Source organism: Peromyscus maniculatus, chromosome 2 (genome assembly GCF_049852395.1).
Source record: "Peromyscus maniculatus bairdii isolate BWxNUB_F1_BW_parent chromosome 2, HU_Pman_BW_mat_3.1, whole genome shotgun sequence".
Taxonomy (NCBI): domain Eukaryota; kingdom Metazoa; phylum Chordata; class Mammalia; order Rodentia; family Cricetidae; genus Peromyscus; species Peromyscus maniculatus.
Genome location: NC_134853.1, coordinates 88,199,755 through 88,220,284, shown reverse-complemented (window position 1 = coordinate 88,220,284; position 20,530 = coordinate 88,199,755). Strand labels below are relative to the sequence as shown.

Below are 20,530 nucleotides of genomic sequence, written 5' to 3'. Positions count from 1 at the left end.
ATGTCCTGGACACAGGCTGTTCATGTCATACCCCTCTATGCACTCATCCTTGCCTGCCTTTGCTGGGGAATCTGTGGCTCATTCTCAGTCATGGAATAGGGAAAGTAGAATACTATTGTGGAGCGATACCCGGGGAAGGAAGATTCCAGAAGAGAGGGAATATACTTTTTCTTTTTTAATCTCTTCTCTCCTCTCACCCTGAGAACACAGTGAAATCAGACACTTAAAGAAGTAAATTGAATACTTTTGTACACACTTATGCACTTACACACTCATGCAAGCCAACTGCTAACTAACAGACTGCTATTTTTTTTTCTGGGATTTTCAGCCCTTCACCCATCCTTGTTTATCTTTGAAAAAGACCCAAGATGTTCCCCCCTCCAATTGGATTTGGCATCAGGTTGAACCTGAGACCAAACGGCCTCAGTGTACCAGCTCTGAGCCTTGGCTTCTTCTTGACTTGCTTTATGAAAATTCACAATCCTTGACCCCCTCAACCCTCCCTGCCTCCGTGACTCCTGTTTCACCCTGCAAGCTTTTTCAGTCACGATGGTCTGGGTTTGCTCCTGCTGTGTGCTCAGGGCATGGATGCCCCAGCTCCACTGACACATCAATTGCTCTTCCTTTTGCTTTCCCTGTCCCTGGTGGAAGAAGCCGGAGTAGGAATGTGGCTCCCTTAGAGTGGGCCTGTATAGCAGCATTCTTAGCCACTGCTCATGACTCAACATGCTATTATCACTGCTGAATTGCTCATCTTCCTTTCATGAGTAGATTGTCCAAATGAGACAACAATATAGCAGCTCTCTCAAGGCTGCTCTGTTTATGCACAGCCCTCCAGTTTGAAGTGACCATATTCCTGCTTTTTATTTTTTTTGGACACAACTACCCTTTAGGTGCCATGACTGAGAACATTTATATCCCATGCTTACTATCTTCCAGTTTTCTGATAAATTCTCTACATCCATCAGCTCTCATCTCCCTTTACAAAGAAACTTTTGGCTCACACATTTCACATATATCTGAAAAATTATACATATGCATATCTACATAAAAACACAAAATGAGGATCTGTTTAGTTTGTGTTGTTGGTTTCTAAGTTCTGATATCTAGGGAAATATTCCTTGAGACCTTAATGAAGATCACTGCCAATGTCAAGACAGGATGTCAGCTGTGTTCAATGCTCCTACCCCAATCTCATACCCAGCCACCCTTGAGCCCCACCTCCTTCAGGAGGGGAGAGGGTGCATATTTTACTGTAGTGAGTTTTTGGGTCTTGGATAACAGAAAGTTATACTTCTCATTGTGTGTGTAGTCAAAAGAATGTCAGAACATTAGTGAAAAGACAGAATATATCTAAATAATATACACTATAGTAACCCTCTCTCAAGACACTGTGTTCAAGGTCAATTTCTGGCTTCTTCTTTGTGACATATTGTAGTGACCAGAACTTGGTTATGTCTGCAATAAGATTATGATCTAACTACTTGGGTGACATGGAAAGAATATACGCCTTAGAATTAAGAAACAAAAACACACTAAATAAAATAATAAATATAAGGTTCCAATCTGATTTTCACACCATGCCCACATTACATATAACTGAGGTGACCCCATCTTGTGTGGGAATCACACCAACAGAACTGAACAAAGTGGCACCCAGTGTCCAAAAGTGGAATATGATACAAAGTGAAGAAAGAGATAACTGCAACACGGGTTTTTCTGGCATTGTGGATTTTAGGGAGAACACAAGAGTGTAAGACTCCTGCTGTCTACCTTTGGCAGGGACCTGGGAGATAAATGAATATTTGGAAACTAGTTCCCCATTAGAAACTCAAAGACCATATTATTTCATGAATTTTGCATGTCAATTTAGATATACTTATAGAAATACTGTCTTTATATTTCTCAGTCCTGTATAATATGCAGAGCTGGGATGGGTTAAAGATGAATTAGCATCAGTTTACTATAAGTATCTGATTAAAGGAGCCTTATAAATCATTGCTTTCATTCACCTGTTCATTCATTCATTCTACAAATACTTTTGAGCACCTGTTTTGTCCTAGCCCTCTTTTTGAAAATCAAAGATTAAAGGACTGAAAATGAATAAAATACAAACTGTAGAAACATTTGGATTTGATAATGCAATCTAATACTCTCTCATAGTTGTAATGGGTTGTACGGAATGACACTATCACTTAAGCCCTTGGGGAACTCATTTTGTAGATAATAAAATAGGGCTGAGAGAGCTTGATGGATTGTCCTGGGGCCGCTTAGCTGGTGGGAAGAACAGGAAAGCAACAGCCCGCATTTAACAAGCTAGGTTGTTCTAACATGGCTGTTAGCAACAGCCTTTGCTCTTCAGATCAAACTTGTAAAGAAGGAAGAGGGAGACTCTTACCTATTCTTGATGGTTAGGGCACTACGGCATAAAGAAGTCAGTTTCCCCAAAGTCTCACAGTTTGTTAATGAAAATGCTGGGCTGGGAAGTGGTGTCTCTAGCTACAGATCCATGACTGTTGGAACCCACCGAACCCAGGTAAAGTGAGACAGGTAGGAAAGCAGCCTGGTCCTGCAATCCAGAGATCAGAGGCCCATACCTTTGCTCTTCTTTCTTCCTACTCCAGGGAGGACTCATTGCACTGCTGCTCCTGTTGCTGGTGTTCACAGTGGCACTGTATGCCCAGCGGCGCTGGCAGAAGCGCCGGCGCATCCCCCAGAAGAGCGCAAGCACTGAAGCCACTCACGAGATTCACTACATCCCATCAGTGCTGCTGGGCCCTCAGGCCAGGGAGAGCTTCCGCTCCTCCAGGCTTCAGGCACACAACTCAGTCATTGGTGTACCCATCCGGGAGACACCCATCCTGGATGACTATGACTATGAAGAGGAGGAGGACCCACCCAGGCGGAGCAACCATGTCTCCCGTGAGGATGAGTTTGGTAGCCAGATGACCCATGCCCTGGACAGCTTGGGACGGCCAGGAGAAGAGAAAGTGGACTTTGAGAAGAAAGGTGAGCCCTTTCAATGTTCTGTCTTTCCGGGGGCAATCCGGAGCATGGAGAGAAGTGCAGGAGTTGGGAACAGAGGCACTATCTTTCCAGATCAGTCATTGGGAATCTTAGACCTATTACTCTGCTCTGTTATCAGACTCCATCTCTCTTGGTTCTTCACTCATGGCAGAACTAATGAATTAGTAACTGGAGTTTTGAGGGCATCAGAGAGTCCACAGTCCAACACCTCTGAATGTTCTTAACTGCCTCCATTGACAGTCTTCTCACTGTCAAAAATATGGCCCATTTCTGCACATTCTTATTACAAGTTTTTTTCTTCTTCTGTAGTGCTTGAAAACTGTCTTTGTCCCTCTTGTCCATAAGAAAGCGAGTCTGATCTTCTTTCTCCAAGAAATACATTGAGAATTCTGTCAAGAGAAAAACAGAAAGTGCCCGTTTACTTCTGTAAATCAGCCTCTTCAGCCTTCTCAAGTGAAATACGTTTCAGGCATTTCACCATCCTGGAACTGTCTTTGGGATGGAGATTCTCATTTTTCACATTTTAGAGTGTCACACCTTGGCTGACACCCTTCCTTGTCCAGCTGGGCATGTGCCAGTGTTGAGCAAAATAGAATTTTCACCTTCCTCTGCCTTAATGACATAGCACACACCCCTAACATACTCTCTATCAAGCTTCAGACAGAAAATAGAAAACATCTTAAAGGGGGATGAAGCAGGTCACTACCAATGGTCTTGTTTGCTTTCTTATTCTCACTCCATCCTTCCATGCCCCTCCTGTCCCCTCTGCTGCTCTTCCTAGTATGGAGATAGTACATTGTAATGGAGTCTGCATTGGCAACATAGCATTTATCGATAGGGATGACAGTAGAAACAGAGTTGACACAGTATTGCCACTTCTGTGAACCTAGGCAAGTTACACATTCATCTCCCAACAGATGGTATGGCTGCAAGTGTTTTGCTTTTCAGAGGGGTTGGGAGGTTTCAGTGAATTAAAACATATAAAATCTAGGATTTGCAGTCAATGCCCTCCTGCTGCCTGCTTGCTATTGAAGTTACTCATTTCATATCTCTTCAAATTGGTTCCAATGGGCCAGATACGATATTAGACCTACAATAGAAATGTGGAGGACAAAACCTCTATCCTGCCCTCAGATAGCATGGTGGGAATCTTCCTGGAGATAAGTCACAGGAGAATGGTTAAGAAACAAAATCCAAAGCTCGAATAGAGCCACAGGTCTCTCCATGCTGCAAAGCCAGGACATGGCAGGGCTGAGAGCAGAAATACAGGCCCCAAATGCTGTAGGAAAACAAAAACAAAACAATAACCCATCCTTTTCTGTAGACTGTTATCTTCTTGTCTACCATGCATGACCAGGGTGGTCCTTAGCACATCTAGCTGATGGTCCATTTCCCTGAGGGACTGGTTTTTCCCAGGCTTTGTGCTTCTTGAAGTGGATAAAGTTTGTTCTTTCCAGATTTCCCACAATTTAGCTGCTGAAAGAGGGAAAGAGAGACTGACTATTAGGACTGTCACCAGAAAAGACAGAATAGTGCTGGACTGAGGTGACTCCTCAGAAGTGGAAGGAGGGTTCTAGTCCTCTTGTTTACTGAGATGTCCTAGTACCTGAATCTTTCAGATCTCCTACCCCTTAACATCTTAGAGTGACTCTTCCTCCATTGTTTTTTGTTTTGCAAACGGAACTCTTTCAGACAAAATTCTATTCTCAGATTCTCTGAAATCTAAACATCAGTGTTGAAAATGCCAGTTGACTGTCTGAAAAAAATGAGTGCATGAATCCTGAAAAGTAGGCAGTGTAGTAGAGTGCAAGGGGCAGAACTGAGTGTTCCACTCCTCAGTTTACTGGCCAAATGTCTTAAACAAACAAACAACAAAAAAGTGTTATACATTATTTGTCTCCACATCTTTAATATCCATGTTTTCAGCTTTAACCCAAATAGTTATTTGTCAAGTTCATGAGACTGGGGTACAAGAAGAGAAGTGGAGAGTAAAAGCTGGCAAGAAGGAAACGGAACATATTCTTTTTGAGTCCCAACATCACAGAGTTGCATCTGTCCTTGAGGAGGCAAGTGCTAGAAACTGTCTCTCACCAATATGGTCCTGAGTTCACAGTCCTCTTCCATCTGCCAGGACATAGAGATCTAGCTATATCAGTGCAGTTCAAGTCTATTGTCTCTGGTGATATACAGAGATAACCATGGAAGCCTGTTCTTTAGAAGGTACAAAGTATGAGCAATATGTAGAGATGGAAAATCCATGGGCACTAGTATCAGAATGCAGTTAAGGAGTAGGAATAGGCTTCAGTGTTCTAAAGATCATGAGGTGATTACAACCTACAAGCATTCATTAAGCATTTACAAAGAACCAGGAGAAAAATGTTTCAAGGTTCCAAACTCAAAAGATAATCCTCAAGGACAAAGAAATACAAATTATTCTGTTTTATCATTGTACATTGTATACCTGTATGCAATCATCGTACTATCCCCCATAAGTATGTATAATTATAAAAACAACACTTAAGGATGCAAAAGTGACCCCACAGTCTTTGGAAATTATATAGCCAGAGATAATCCTATATGCACATTTCATTCTTGGAACTTGCCTTGAGCATGAAATTGTCTCAGCCCAGTTGAGTTGTACCAACCTCCTTTTGAGCTCAAATATGCAGCTTTGCAAGAAGCAGTATGGAAACTGAAGGGAGATAGTTTTAGAGTGACAAGTCCTTGGGGTTGCATGGCTCAAGGATATTGAGAAGGGCTGATGTTCAAATGGGATGCACTAATATGACTATATCCACCATTAGATATGGAAAAGCTCTTCTGATGCTAGTGGTATCCAACCTGTGTGCCCAGCCAGCACATAGTACTCTCCTATCTTCCTATTGCCAAGTAATGGCTTTGTGCTCCAGTATAATGCTTGAGTGGTTTTTGGCTAGTTAGAGTCTGTAACATGGAAGTTTTGTGAAGTTTTTAATGTCTACCACTATTGGGTACACACAGTGGGATATTTGTATACTGTGTGAAGATGTATTGCTGTGATTGGTGTAATAAAAAAAAAAGCTGAATGGCCAATAGCTAGGCAGGAAGTATAGGTGGGACTTCCAGGCAGAGGGGAACACTGAGAAAAGAAAGGTGGAGTCACTGGCAAGACATGGAGAGCAAACAGGGGGTACAAGATGGAAGAGAGGTAACACCACATGGCAGAATGAAGATTAATGTAAATGGGTTTGTTGAAGTTATAAGAGCTAGTGGGACCAGCCTTAGCTAATGTCCAAGCTTTTATAATTAATAAGGAGTCTCCATGTCACTAATTGTGAGCCTATGGCCAACAAAAAAGCATGCTACATACCACCCTTGACATCAAGTGAGCAAGCTGCTGAATATTTACTTATGCCAATAAATGAATATTCATCACTATGCTTAATGCAAAAGGAAACTCAGTACATGTCAATTCTGATCTTTCTCCTCCCTTTTAAATGTACCTTTCCTTCCTATAAAGATTATGCATGGAAGTATAAAGAGGTCAGAATAACAAATGTGTCAGTTTATTGAAGAATGGTGTAAAAGGTAATGAATGCACATTGAGATGTCTAATTGTGTTTTGTGATGACAGAAACATGCTGCTTATAATAGAAGAAAAGAAAAGAGAGATGGGAAAGAAGGAAGGGAAGAGGTAAAGACAGAATACTGGAATAAGACTAGAAGAAGAAAGGGGGAAGGACGGAATGAGGAACAAAGGGATTGGAATTGCATAAAGCAGAGCTGAATTCTACCTTTGACCAGCTGCTTCCATTAATCGGACTAAAAAATAGACACTTTGTAATAACTTGATTCATATTATCTTAGCATTTACAACCATATAGGGTGTGTGTGTGTGTGTGTGTGTGTGTGTGTGTGTGTGTGTGTGTATTTAACAGCAATGGGGTTCTGTCCCATTATTCTGAAGATAGGGTAGGTCTGCATGGAGTGAAGAGGAGGAAATAGAGATGAATATCACCAAAACTCACTGTCTGAAATTCTCAATGAATTAATAATACCTTAAAATATTAATGTATCAAAAGTATCTTTCCTTGTCAGTTATACATTCCTACCTTACTCTATAGATGCCATTATGTGGATATGCTTAGTATTCTGAAACTCACTTTATTATTTGGTGTGTTAGCCATCATTTAAAATTTTTGCACTAACAGGGAGATAACAGGCATCACAGTATGTATCCTTACCTATGTAGTGAGCTAGGCAGATATTCCTGCAGCCTGTCAGACCATTTCTGTAAGGTAGACATATTCCTAAGTGCTGAATTGCTGCATCAAAGGAAATCCCCTTTGATCATATTAGAACCAAGCATATGTACTCATTTTCACAACATATTATGTATTCTCAAGGGAGTGTACGAAATACTGTCTACCCAGGCAGATCCTAGACCATCCCATTGAGTGTTTGTGTAGAATTATATTTTTATTCACATGGTTGCCTTCATTTTTATGTGAACTTTTCTTTCAATATCTTCTGCTCCTCATTAGCATTGGTACTAATTTCTTTCTTTGTTGATGAATGGTCCTCTTATTTCTCCTATTGTAGTGATTCATTGAATAAAGGAATGCTTCAGAAAAGCTTCCCTCTGCTCTCCTACATTTTTTCGGGACCCCAGGTAGAGAAATCAAATACACTAATAGCATTATTAAATTAAATATATTAATAATAGCATTAGATGCAAGTAGTAGCCCCACAGGGATGCATGCAGAGGCATCACAGAGTCCATCAGACACACATCCAGCAGTTTGAACTTTGCTGTGACTCAGGAAGATAGTCAAGTAATTCTCAGGGTCTGTAGGATACATGCTGGGAGGGTGAGGAATACTTGACATTTATTGAGTACCTGTAATGCTCCTGATGTTGCCCTGTGCATTCTCTCATTAAGCCACAGTCATTATCCTGAATGGGAGATGTATGGAAGTATTGGGTAGAGAATTATTGTTGCTGCTGTTATCAGCTATTACTAGCTGACTTTTACTACTCTTATGGAATTTTCAGTGAAATATACCATTTGAACTAAACAACAACCCTATAGGGTGTATGTACTAACATTGTCCCCACACCTCACAGGAAAGAAAGTGAGGTTAAGTAATGTGTTCAAGGTCACGTAGCTTTAAAGTAGTTCAAACTTGAACATGAGAGCTTCTCTGGTACCCATGGGGCTGTGACTAAGTGCAGCACCCTGAGAGCTGGGGAGCCACTGAGTTCTTAATTCTAGGGATTTCCCGAACACACAGCAAGGGTTTGCATCACTGACAAGTCTGGACGTTAATAATCTTGGTAGTCAGCATATAATCTCTGGAAGTCAGGAAGCAATTGCATAGCAACTCTGAACTTCTAAGTAGGAGATCACACTGCTTACAGTGGTACCCAAAGTATGGCAAACTCATGTCTGATGTCAGTGCAGCCCTCCAACATGTCAGAGGTATGTCTCTTGAGACACCCTTCAGTGAAAGTCAAGTAAATACCATCTTCAGATGGCTTTCATGTGTCCTCATACATCTTTCATAGCCAAAACCCCCCAAAATGCCATTTTTTTATTCATGCATTTTACACAGGTTCTCTGGCTTGTACCTCCAGATCTCCAAACTTAAACTCACTCATCCCTCTCTACACTATATTTATCTTGCTAGTGTCCCACCAACAAACACATCAGCCTCACACTCTTCCCTTCTGGCCTTCCTTCTTATGTGGTGACCCTCTTCTTGTCCATTCTTCACAGAAGCAGCCACTCTGCAGTGATTACTTTTCTCCACAATCAACTCAGTTCCAGAGATCTAGCCTGACTGCCATCCTCTACACTCTTAGCAAAATGACGTTTTCTTGGCTCTTTAAAACTGCTACTCTTCTTTAACAGCAGATTACAGGGCTTCATGCCTTTTATGATGATGATGATGATAATGATGATGATGATGTTGATGATGATGATGATGATGATGTCTGGTCAGCTTGCTGTGCTTTTCACTCAATCTTAAGTCTCAATATCTTGAAATAGATCAATCTGTCCACCCAAGGGACCATTTGCACAAACTTTTATCTTACTATCCTGGGACTCTCTATCTTCAGCCTCCCAAACTCCATCACTTCTAACTCTCTTCATGAAAACACACCACCCAACGGAAACCATATCCATCTTTCTAACTTCCAGAGGAGGTAACAGAAAGGGAAACTATTCCTGATTGCTGTCCATCTAGACAATGCATGAAGGACCTATCAAGACTATGCTGGGACAACTAGAGGGCAGAGTATGCACAAGTGCATTACTTATAGTAGGGCTATGTTGTATATACTCAGTAAGCTCGTTTAGAAAGATTCTCCAGCCTAAGAAGAAAAGTTTGGAATGGAAATTCTAAAACAATGTTTTGGGTTAGCATACAAAGAAATGGGTCTCACTGTGACATTTTCACCCATATATACCATCATGTTTTATGCTTATCCTCCACCACTCTCTTCCCACATTCCCCCTTTTTCCTTCTTGCTAGGAAGGAAAACAAGAGAGGGTAATGGAATACATACATCACAAAAACAGAAGGAGGACCTCTTTGGAGGAAGGAAGAAAACGAATTTTCTTAACACCAATCTGTCCTGACTTCACTACATCCAATTGACTTCCTGTCCTGTCTTTTAACGTACCTTTCCAATTCAACATTTTAAAGTGCCCCTTGCACTTAAGATGCACCCCACATCACCCCGACTCCTCCATGAGCCATCTGCACAGGCACGGTCAGCCAGACAGGGAGATGAGCTTAGAGCACTTGTATCTTCTCCTTGAGCCCATCTCCCCCTCCTAACTCAGTCATTCATTCACCTTAATCCCTGTTGATGGTCACCTGTGTGTAACTGTAGAACAGCAAACATAGAAAGAGGCACTTAGAAAGGTGGAAGACAGAAATAGTTGCTGTCTTTTGTTGACAGTTTCATATGTTTATATAATGGCTCCTCATCACTTTTGCCCTACTTCCGTCTCTCATCACCCTCTGCCTCTCTCTGAAACCCATCTTTCCCACAACCCCCACCCCTTCTTTGTGTGTGTGACCTGCTGAGTTCAATTAGAGGTCTTGGCCTGAGCTCTTTCACATTTTACAGATTAGCTTCATAAATTTGAGTGGCTTGATAAACTCTGTTATTGACATTTTTGAGACACAATTTTACTCCTGCCCGAAGAAAGTAAGTCACTCACCTGTGACACAGCATTTTGATGATGAAGTTTTCTTTGTGGTCACCTCACTAAAGTTCATGTTCAGTCCTCTCGGTATCCCTGCAGTCTCCTGACAATCATCTGGCAAAATGCTTACCATATCTGCATTGCCCTCCCTTGAGTCTGAATTATTATAATCTCATCTATGGACGCATTTAAACAAAAGTATGTAGCCACTGGTCCTCAGGGATGGCAAAAATGGGTCTGGGAATTAAACAATGTTTAAGTCATCCTTTCTAATCTGAGCCTGCAAAATTGTAGCTTAATCTGCCGTCATTCTGTTTCCTTTGTTGAGCTGCTGGGGAAACAGAGGGGGAAAGACCTGTACTTCAAAATGCATCCCTTAGACCTAACCAGGCTGGAGAGTATTCACACTGTTGTTTGTACCCCCTGTTATTGCTCCCCAATTGGTAAGAAGAGTAGATGATAGGGGTATAATGACAGCAGCTCATTTTCTCCTCGGTTAATCATCACAAGGAATGGATTAGTTAAGTTGGTCATCTTAGAGCAAGCCCTGGATAGTGCCTTTATGGCTTCATGCTCATTAGGTTCTTGTCCCCAGTGTGCAAGTGGCTAGACTGGGCAGAAGCAGAGAAGTGGAGTCTAACAGAGAGGAACTTAGTCTTCCAGGCAGACAGCCTCAGCTGTCTCCACACTCCCTAAAATAAGATATAGACAGAGATTTGTCATGGAATCACAAATAGGAATGTCACCAAAGCTGTCACCAGCACCCCTTAAAATGTCACTTCCCAGCATTAATTGCTGTGATAGCAAAACAAACGGATGCTCTCAGAGCCTGTGCTCTTCCTTCCTCCTCCCTCAGGATCCTCTTCCAGTGGCTTTGTCTCCCTCTGCACACTCCCTTGGCATCCCTTAGCTCTCTGTCTCTGGGGACCCTCCGGGCATGCTGACTTGATTAGAGTGTGCCTGGCTAGGCAGCCCTACCGCACAGTGACAGATGAGGGTGAAGGAGGTTTGATAAATGTCAGGGGCTTCAAGACAGTTTCTTGATTGATCAGGGCTAGAGCAATTTCCCAGCAACCAGGGACTTGTACCCTCCTGTCCTGGCCTACCCTGCAGTAGCTGGAAATGGCCCTGTGGGGGCTGCCTGTCACCAAACTCCAGGAAAGCTAAGCCCCAGCCCCCTGCAGGGGCCAACTGGCCTCTTGTACCAGCCTCCCCTGCATCCCCTGCATTGGGAATGTGGAAGACCACTCCACTGCCCACAAATATGCCCTTATTTGTCCTGGTATTTGCTAATCATAAAAGCTCTGCACATACTCATTGTAGAATCCCTAAAAATAAAAGAACACATCCCTTAGGAATTTATCACATTACTTTTTGAGCCCAATTTTCTATATTTTTCACACATTATTTTATTTCTTCAATCTTAGATCATAAACATTATTTATATATCCATCTCATCATTGCATCATTTTTTATTAATGAATAGTTACTTGCTTTATTGTTTGTTTGCTATTTTTCAGTCAACAGAAACAACCATGTTTGGGCTTAAACTTACTTTCCTCTGGGTATATTCCCAGGCATAGAATTACTGGGTCCAATGACTGAATCTTGTTATATAATTAGTTCATATTTCCATGCATGCTTGATAAATAAGAAAATATTTGTTCATTTCTTTCTTCATCAACAATTCTAATTAAACACCTACTATGTGTCAAGAAATATTTAGGCCATTGACAATAAAACAGTGAGGAAAACAGCTTCAAGGCCCTCTCTAGTATGCTTTCTACTGTGAAAAGACTCTCCATAAATGATAGTTTGGATGGGAGACAATTAAGGAGAGGACTAGTGTCCTCACTTTACTGGTGATGTGGTATTTGAAGGCAGGGCTGTAATGTTTGAAGAAATAAGACCTTTGGGACTTGAAGAAAGACCATTTTACGGAGTAGAAATAGCAGAAGCAAAAGCCTGTGGCATCAGTGTGCTGGAAGACTTAAGTGATATGAAGGAGAAGCATGATGAAGAAAGCTCTGGAATCAGTTGTGTCATATTAACACTGGAGCAAAGGTCTTAAAGGCCTGGGAAATAAGCTTATCCACTGTCACAATGAGTACATTGGGGACCAATGGAAAAAGAAAGCACCAATTTCTTACTAAAGTGATAAGAAATTGAAGCCAAAATGAAGAAGGAAGATTAGTAAAGTGTGTGTTTAATCTTGAGAGGGGAGGCTTTGAACTGGGGATACCAGAGGACAGCAACTTCACCCTAAAATCTCACAGATAGAACTCAACCTACACATAATTAATTTGTTCTTATTCTTGTTTGCATACAGGCTGTATTTAATTTTGATCTTTTTGTTTTTTTTTTGTGTGTGTGTGTATGTGTCTGTGTGTGTGTGACCATCTGCATGTATGCATGCATGTGCATCTCTGAGATTGACACAGGGAGTCATCCTCACTCTTCTACCTCATTTGTTGAGGAAGGATCTCTCAGTCAAACCTAAAGCTCACAGATATGACTGGTGTTGCTAGCCAGCTTGCCATGCAGATCCCCTTTCTCTGTCTTCTGAGGATAGAGATATAGACAGGCTTCCATGTCTACCTGGCATTTGTATTGTTCTAGGAACCTGAACTCTGGTTCTCAAGCTTGTTTAGTAAGTGCTATAACTACTGAGCTGTTCTTCCTGTAATGTATTTAAATTTTTTGAAACAAGGTGTCTAGTGGGTGAGTACAGGATTTGTCAAATATCTTCAGTGCAAAAGATGCTTTGGCCAACGCCATCCCCGAGCAAAGAATTTCTTGAAAGAAAATGTGTATTCAGCTAAGACTGAGAAAAACAGTCCCCAAACCTAGGCATCAAAGCCACAACAGGGAGATGTGGATTTCAGAAGAATGCAGATGTCATACACAGTTAGGGTAAATGCTTCTGTAGTCTGTAATGTACCATGCAGACAAAAGATGGCAAGATTCATGTAGCACTGTTATTCTGCTGCCAGCATCAGTGGGAGTTTGTTTGGAGGTGCTCCTTCCTATTCTTTGTGTTAGCCATTCTGGCTTTCCCCAGGAGTATTTATTTATTTATTTATTTATTTATTTATTTATTTATTTATTTATTTATTACGTATACAGTGTTCTGCCTGCATGTGTCCCTTCAGGCCAGAAGAGGGCACCAGATCTCATTACAGATGTTTGTGAGCTACCATGTGGTTGCTGGGAATTGAACTCAGGACCTCTGGAAGAACAGCCAGTGCTCTTAACCGCTGAGGCATCTCTCCAGCCCCACCCCCACCCCCAGGAGTCTTTATGGTTTATCTCTCCAGTTCTTCCTTTATTTGTCACCTTGTCATCAAATCCATCTCTCAGTACATTGCCAAAATAACACAGTACCCAAGATCATGCCCACATATGCGTAACACCTCCTCAGCTCTTTTACCCGTGTCCTAGTTAATCGTAATTGTCAACTTGGCAGAGCCTGAAGTCATCTGAGAGGAGGAGCCTCAACTGAGGAATTCCTTAGGTCAGACTGTTCTGTGGCCATGTCTGTAGGAGATTCTCTTGATTATTAGATATAAGAGGATGCGGCCCACTGTGGTTGGTCCTATCACTCAGCAGGTGTCAGGCTGTATAAGAAAGTTAACCTAAGCATGAGCCTGAAAAAAGAGTCAGCAAGCAGTGTTCTTCAGTGGTTCCTCCTTCAAGCTCATGCTTGAGTTCCTATCCTGACTTCCCTCAATGAAGGAATGTGACCTGGCATTGTAAGCCAAATAAACTCTTCCCTTCCCTAAGTTGCTTTTTGCCAGAGTGCAGCCCTGCTTTCTTTTTCTTCATTGACTTTGCCATCATTTGGCACATTCTGCATATTTGTGTGTATGTGGTCTCCAGCCTTAGGAATTATATGGATCTTTTTTTCAGGGCTAGATACTTATTGTTCAGAACCTGGAGTGTCACAAGATAGAGCACAAGTAGATAGTGAAGTGAGTGGATAAACTTAACAAGCGTATCTACAAATGATTGCTCTGGTATGTTTTAATTCAGCTTCTTCAAGGGTTGAAAGGACCAAATTCTTTAGTTTAGATAATGGAGGTTATGGTCAGTTGCAGGAGGAATATTAGGCACTGTGGATAGACTAAGATTATTGTCAATGCTAAATACTTATGAAGTGCTCAAAAGAAATGATGTAGTCAGTAACTCCCCATGTTCTGAGAGGAAACTGAAGCAGAAAGAGCCCTGATGTCCTCTATGGGAGCAAGAGGCTGTTAGAGGCAGGATTTCTACCTAGGTGTATATGACTCTGAAGTCATTTTTTATCAACAGTCGGCCATCTTTACTGTGAAAAAACACAGCGAACAGGCCTGATATGAAAAATAATCTCAGCCGTCTAAAAGAAAGAGCCATTGCTTGGATATGACAAAAATGTATACACTATTTCTACTCTGAAGAATTCTGTGTGTCCGTGTGTGTGTGTGTGTGTGTGTGTGTGTGTGTGTGTGTGTGTGTGTGTGTGTGTGTGTGTGTGTTTCTCTGTTCTTCTCTTAGGGGGATCTGGAAATAACCTGCCTCTGCCTGCCCACCTGTGTACTCAGTTTTTATCCCCTACCTCTGTTCTTGAATCTCCCACACCCCTGCCTGTACAAAAAAAGGATTTATCATGTCCAATACAGAATATTGTGATGGACAGAGCCTCACACCAGGCTGCATCACCATGTACAAGCTAATGGGAAGCTATGTGACTTTGCTCAGATCACATCAGTGTTACTGGGATGATAGTGTCTTGGGGCACACAGCAAGGTGTGCGGTAGGCTATGAGGCACCTGTAGCTGCCTTCACTAAAGCAGGCACCTGTGGCTATAGCAGTCCCTTAAAGCGTCAGATCCTGTCCAGAACAGCAAGGAGTCCATCTGCTCAGAGAAGGGCTGGTGTGTCCTGACTCAGAAAAATCTGGTTTGTGAAAGGCTCAGCTTAGCAAATAGATAAATCGGGTACTGACACATTATTTTTCTAAACAGTTCTTTATTTTACAAAAGCATTCTCCACAGGTCTCCTTTCAATATGTCGCACTTCACTGGTGCATGGAAAAGACAAGGGGATTTAACTGACTTTTAGCTTGCCTGGATGTTTAAAGACTCTAGTTTAAAAATCAAAGCACAAACATAGTACAGTGCTTTCTGAGATTGGCCAGTAGTAGGATTTAAAAAGGACTTGGTACAGGGCAGGTGCAGGCATGAATGCTGTCCTCACAGAGTGCCTTGTTCTAGGAATAAGTTGATTGGCTTCTTTTGGTCTCCAATTTTTATCTATGAAATTGGTTCAACAAGAATGCAGACTGTCTAGGCTTTGTTTTCAGGATCCTGTGCAGTAATGTTTGGAGAATCTGGTACAGTCCTGGAAAAAACATATCCCTTTCCTGAGCCCTACTCCTCCCATCTCTTTGATGAGCAGCTTGGACCCCTCCAGGTCTAAACCTGCAGCTTTCTCTTTCCTTTTCTTTTGCTAGAATACATGAGGCATGGACCAGAAGTTCAGCCTCATGTGACTGGCAGGCATGACTAATGGAGTATGTTTGGGAATAGATATTCTTAGGAAACCCTGGCTGTAAGAGAAGGCTTTCTTTCATGCAAACTCTTATCTACTCACAGTTTCCTACACAGAAATGATGCAAAGGGGAAGAAGGGCATCTTAACTAGCAATCTGAGCCTTTGAATAAGTGGCAGAATCCAGTCCCCAGGCCATGTCAACAGCCTTCTGGCTCCAAGGCTGTTTTGTAAGTGTCCCACAAGGAGGTCAGCAGAGAGAGAGATATCACTTCCTCCTCATTTCCCTGGTGAATGAAGCCTTCAGAGACCAGATGCATCCACTTCATTATAATTATGTTAAGTGCCGCCTGATTGGCGCTGTTCATCACTTTGGGGAAGCAGCCTCAGAGAGTGGACAGACAGGCTGCCTGCTTTGGCTCCCTGTGGCTCCAGCTGTGTCCTTGGCACTTAAGGCCATGCTTCTCCTTGAAGACCACAGCTCTCCCTCAGGGAGGAGATGTCAATGCCTAGGGTGGGGGTAGGGCACTATAGTGCACTGTGCTCTCAGCATGCACATGACTTGATGGCCCTTCCCTCTGGTGCCATGTACTCTACCAGATCTTAACTTGGAGGTTTCTCAGAAAAGGGAGAGTTCTAATCCTAAGAGGGAAGGCACACCTGTGTATTTGTTTGGCTTATACCTGAAGTCTACAGTCCCCCTGTATAACATGGAGAAAAAAACAATTTCTGTATTGTTTTCTCTCATCACCAGAAAATGAAGTTCCCATTTGTAGAAGGGCCAGACAGTGACAGTCTTCTTACAACAAGGACTTCATTTTTACCACCCCGCTTCTTCTTGCATGACATTGGTACAAGGCTGCGAGTTTTTTTTTTTTGTGTGTGTGTGTGTGCAAGTAAAAAAGAAAGGGTGGTAAATTAGGAAAGATCTCATGAGGTGGGCAGGCTTAAACCAGAGAACTTGAGGCTGCAGAAGATCCAAGCATGAAGAATCAAGATACTACTGCAGATGGAACCAAGATACAACTGCGGAATGTTGGTCAGGAGTGCGGTTCGGAAGCAAGGCTGCCCAAGCCAACTCTTGAAGTCTGCTGATATTTAATACCAAGGGAGGGGGGGATTTGAAAATGTCTATGCTTCTTGCTGCCCTCATTTCTAAATAGGGAAACTAAAAAACATGCATCCCCAAGCTGTCGTAAGACAAAATGAGTTAATGTGTGTCACTAGGCTTTGAGGAGTGCTTATTGAAAAAAAAAAAAAGAAAAGGTTCAATTACTGTTCCTTTTTTTAGACCGAGTCCTCTGCAAATAGATCAGGCACTCTGTTGCTTCATTTAGCTCTCACAAATATTCAGCAATTCGTTCATTCATTCATTCATTCACTCACCCACTTCACAAATAGTCATTAGGACTCAGAGAAAAGGAATGATCACTGCTGGCATGGCCTTTGTCCTTGGAGACATTATCCTCTAATAGGGACATCAGACTGGAGTCTTGAGACCTTAACCAGCACATCATGCACTTACTGATTCCATTAACACAGAGCATCCAGGAAGGAACCTTGCTGAGTGATCTTAGTGTGGACAGCGAGTGCTTTGCTCTGAGTTTTGCCTGTTCAAGAAGGCCTTTCTGAAGGAGGAAGATTTAAGATGGAGTCAGAAGGATGTATGGTACCAAGTAAGCCAGGGGACGTGCCTTTAACAGAGAATCAGCTCATCTGATGGCCCAGCAGACAAGTGTGTCTCGGGTGCATACAGGGAGTGTGGGTCTGAGGGTTCTGTTGTATACAGAGGGGAACTGAGGCAGAGCAGCTTTGCAGCGGTGTGACTTAACTGGCATGGAAAGACTGGACTCTCCTGGGATGAAAGCCTTTTTTTTAATAATATTTTTATATTTTACACACCAACCACAGATTCCCCCTCTTGCCGGCCCCCCTCCACTGACTCACCCTACATCCCCTTCTCCAAAAGGGTAAGGCCTCCCATGGGGAGTCAGCAAAGCCTAGTACCTTCAGTTGAGACAGGATCATGAGTAAACTGGGGAGGAGGCAGGCAATAACAAGCTATTCTTGTAGCCCTCTCGAGAGGGTGCCATGGTAAGTGAGTCCTCTACTTTTACAGGGAGAAGAAGACAGCAAATGGACTTGCAGGAGGGTGTTGGTGAAAATAGTTAGTAACTTAGAGAAGGGGAAGCAGGCTGGCAGAGCCCAGCTAAATTTGCACCTATCTCTTCCAATTCCCCTGGGGTTACAGGGTGAAACTGGATTAATTTCAAAATAACCCTGTTCGTGCTCTGGGGTTTAATATCTCCCATGTCTCCTGGGTCATCGTGGCACAGGAAGCCCTGTTCTGATCAGTGGTATATAAAGTGTTTTCAGTTTTTCATTATTCTGTAAGTATGAGTGTGTGTGGTTCCCTCCACCCCTGAAGCATGCTGAGTTCACTGAGGAAAATGCATGGGACCTGGGTGAAATCTTATTTATTCTTTGGAAGGCATGCAGTACAAAATCATTTTTTTTCTCTCTCTCTCTCTGCATAAATATGCATGATCCTGGCCTAGTCCTCCCTCCTCAGGAAGCCTGGGAAGAGGGGAGAAAACCTCATGTGGCTGATGTCACAACCCTGCCCATGGCTGCTGGCACCCCATTAATCAGGGGGAAACAGCAGCCTTGTGAACTGTGAAATTAGCAGCCCCCTGACAGCCCTGGGGCCTAGTAGAGCAGGGACTCCATTTCACAGCTGGAAGGTACCAGCATGGAGTGGGTAGGAAGGGAACCAGGCCCAGCAGGGCTAGAGCAGTGCAGTCATGCTCACCTCTCGGTACTCACAGACCTCAAGTAAGCCTTGCAGAGAAGTTGCCTCTTGAATAAGGTAAGAGTGAGCAAGAAAGCAACTCACAAGCAAAGGAGCATTCAGAAAAGTAATGATCTTTGTAACAGGTACCATGTGTCTGCCATCTGTCCATCCATTTATCAATCATGTACCAGTCTTTGGAGTGCCTGGCATCATGCTATGCACTCATTGTAGATTTCTTTATTCAGTTATCATGTTTGTATCATTCTGAGCCCATTTCACAGATCTATATAAACAGGACCTCAGAGAAATACAGCATTTCAAGTACTAAGGTATGGCAGAGAAGTGAAGGAACTCTGTCTGACCCCAGAGCCTCTGTCCTGTATCTACTACACAACATGTTCTGCAGGATGATAGGATGTGGAAACAAAAACAGAGGAGAGTTGCATATCCAATAGTCATTTACAAAATGTCTAGCCCGTCCATAGAATCACTTCACTATATTAAGTGATGAGGCTTACAGAGTAATTAATACTTGAGAAGTTCCAGGCAGGGTGTAAGAAATCTGGGATATAGGGGTTGGGGAGATAGCTTAACGATAAAAACTACATACTGTTCTTACAGGGGACTGAAGTTACATTCCAAACGTCCACTTATGTTGCTCACAGCTCCCCATCACCCCAGATCCAGAGGAGCCATCACCCCCTTAACACACATGCACAATCCACACACACATAATTAAAAGTAAGAATAAGATATTAAAAAGAAAACTGGGTAAACAATCATAGTGGTAACACATCTTTTTTGACGGTGTGGGCAAGGTACAATCTTCACTCTCACATCAGCTTGAAGATTTGAGGTAAGTTGTCTGACCTGTCTGAACCCTAGGTTCCCCATCTCCTAAACACATAAGCATATCTGCTTTGAAATTGCTGCAATGATTAAATGAGACTGTTTCATAAGATCTTTTAAACAGTGGTCAGTATGGAGTAAACCATCAGTTATTGATTGCTATCAGAGTGCTGGCATATGGCTATGAAAGGTCATTCCATCCTCACTCAGGAAATAACATTGAAATGTGCTGAGGGTGCCAAAGAGGACTTCTCCCAGGAAAGGGCACGTGACCTGAATCTTGAAGATACATTCATCAGTTTATCCAGGGATACAAATGGGGGTTGGGCAAAGATCTCTTTTGGCAACAGAAGGGGAATGACAAATTTAAGATCTATAGGAAGAGGAAATTGGGAGGAAAAAGGGGAATAGCAGAGGCAGGGAGGAAGATGGGAACCTTGGATTTTGTCAGGAAGGTATGAGGGAACCACTGGAAAATAAAAACTACGGAGTTCTATACTTAGATATTTTTCTTCTTATAACATTTTGGCCAGAATAAGGGTAGAGAGAAAAAGACTGATGAAAGACCATTGCTAGGATGCAAATGAGAACTATGGAGCTTGCAAGCTTGCACAGAAGGCACCACAGTATTGACCTCCCATTGGACCACCTTGTATATTATTTAAAGCTCTGTTGCAGATCAGCCACTTGAATTTCACCCTGCCCTGGACCTAGATGTCTGTTAAGGGAGACTCAGTGTTCTCTGAGGGACCATCCACTTCCTACATGCTATGGCTTTCAAGTGAAAGGGCAAAATAGAAGGAAATGTATGAGGGAAGGAGATAACAAAACAAAGGGACAGGAGTCCAACCCAGTGAATTCCTAAATGCAGATTGTCAACAGATCAAGGGTGGACACACCAGGGTTTAAAGAGAAACCTGGGGATGGGATTTGAGTGTGAGACAGCAAAGTACCAGTTCTGTTCCCTAGCTCAGGAATTGATTGTGGCAGACAGAGAAGCCCTGATGTCCTCATGATAAATTTTTGTTTATGGAGGGAAGGATGGGAAAGATAAGGAAGAGCACTCAAAATGGAAAGAAGAGAGCCCTCTCAGGAGCATGAGAATGGCGCTGATCCCTTCCTTGCTACAAA

At 42.5% G+C, this 20,530-nt stretch overlaps 1 protein-coding gene across 4 annotated transcripts in view; it reads left to right on the top strand.

Annotated features, from left to right (window-relative positions):
* Positions 1–20,530, top strand: part of Astn2 (astrotactin 2) — a 952,034-nt gene that overhangs the window by 198,814 nt on the left and 732,690 nt on the right. For all 4 annotated transcript variants that reach the window (XM_076564364.1, XM_076564363.1, XM_076564362.1 and 1 more), the window contains exon 3: positions 2,625–3,009. In XM_076564364.1, coding sequence (XP_076420479.1) covers positions 2,625–3,009 — 385 coding nt within the window. The remainder of the gene's footprint in view (positions 1–2,624; positions 3,010–20,530) is intronic.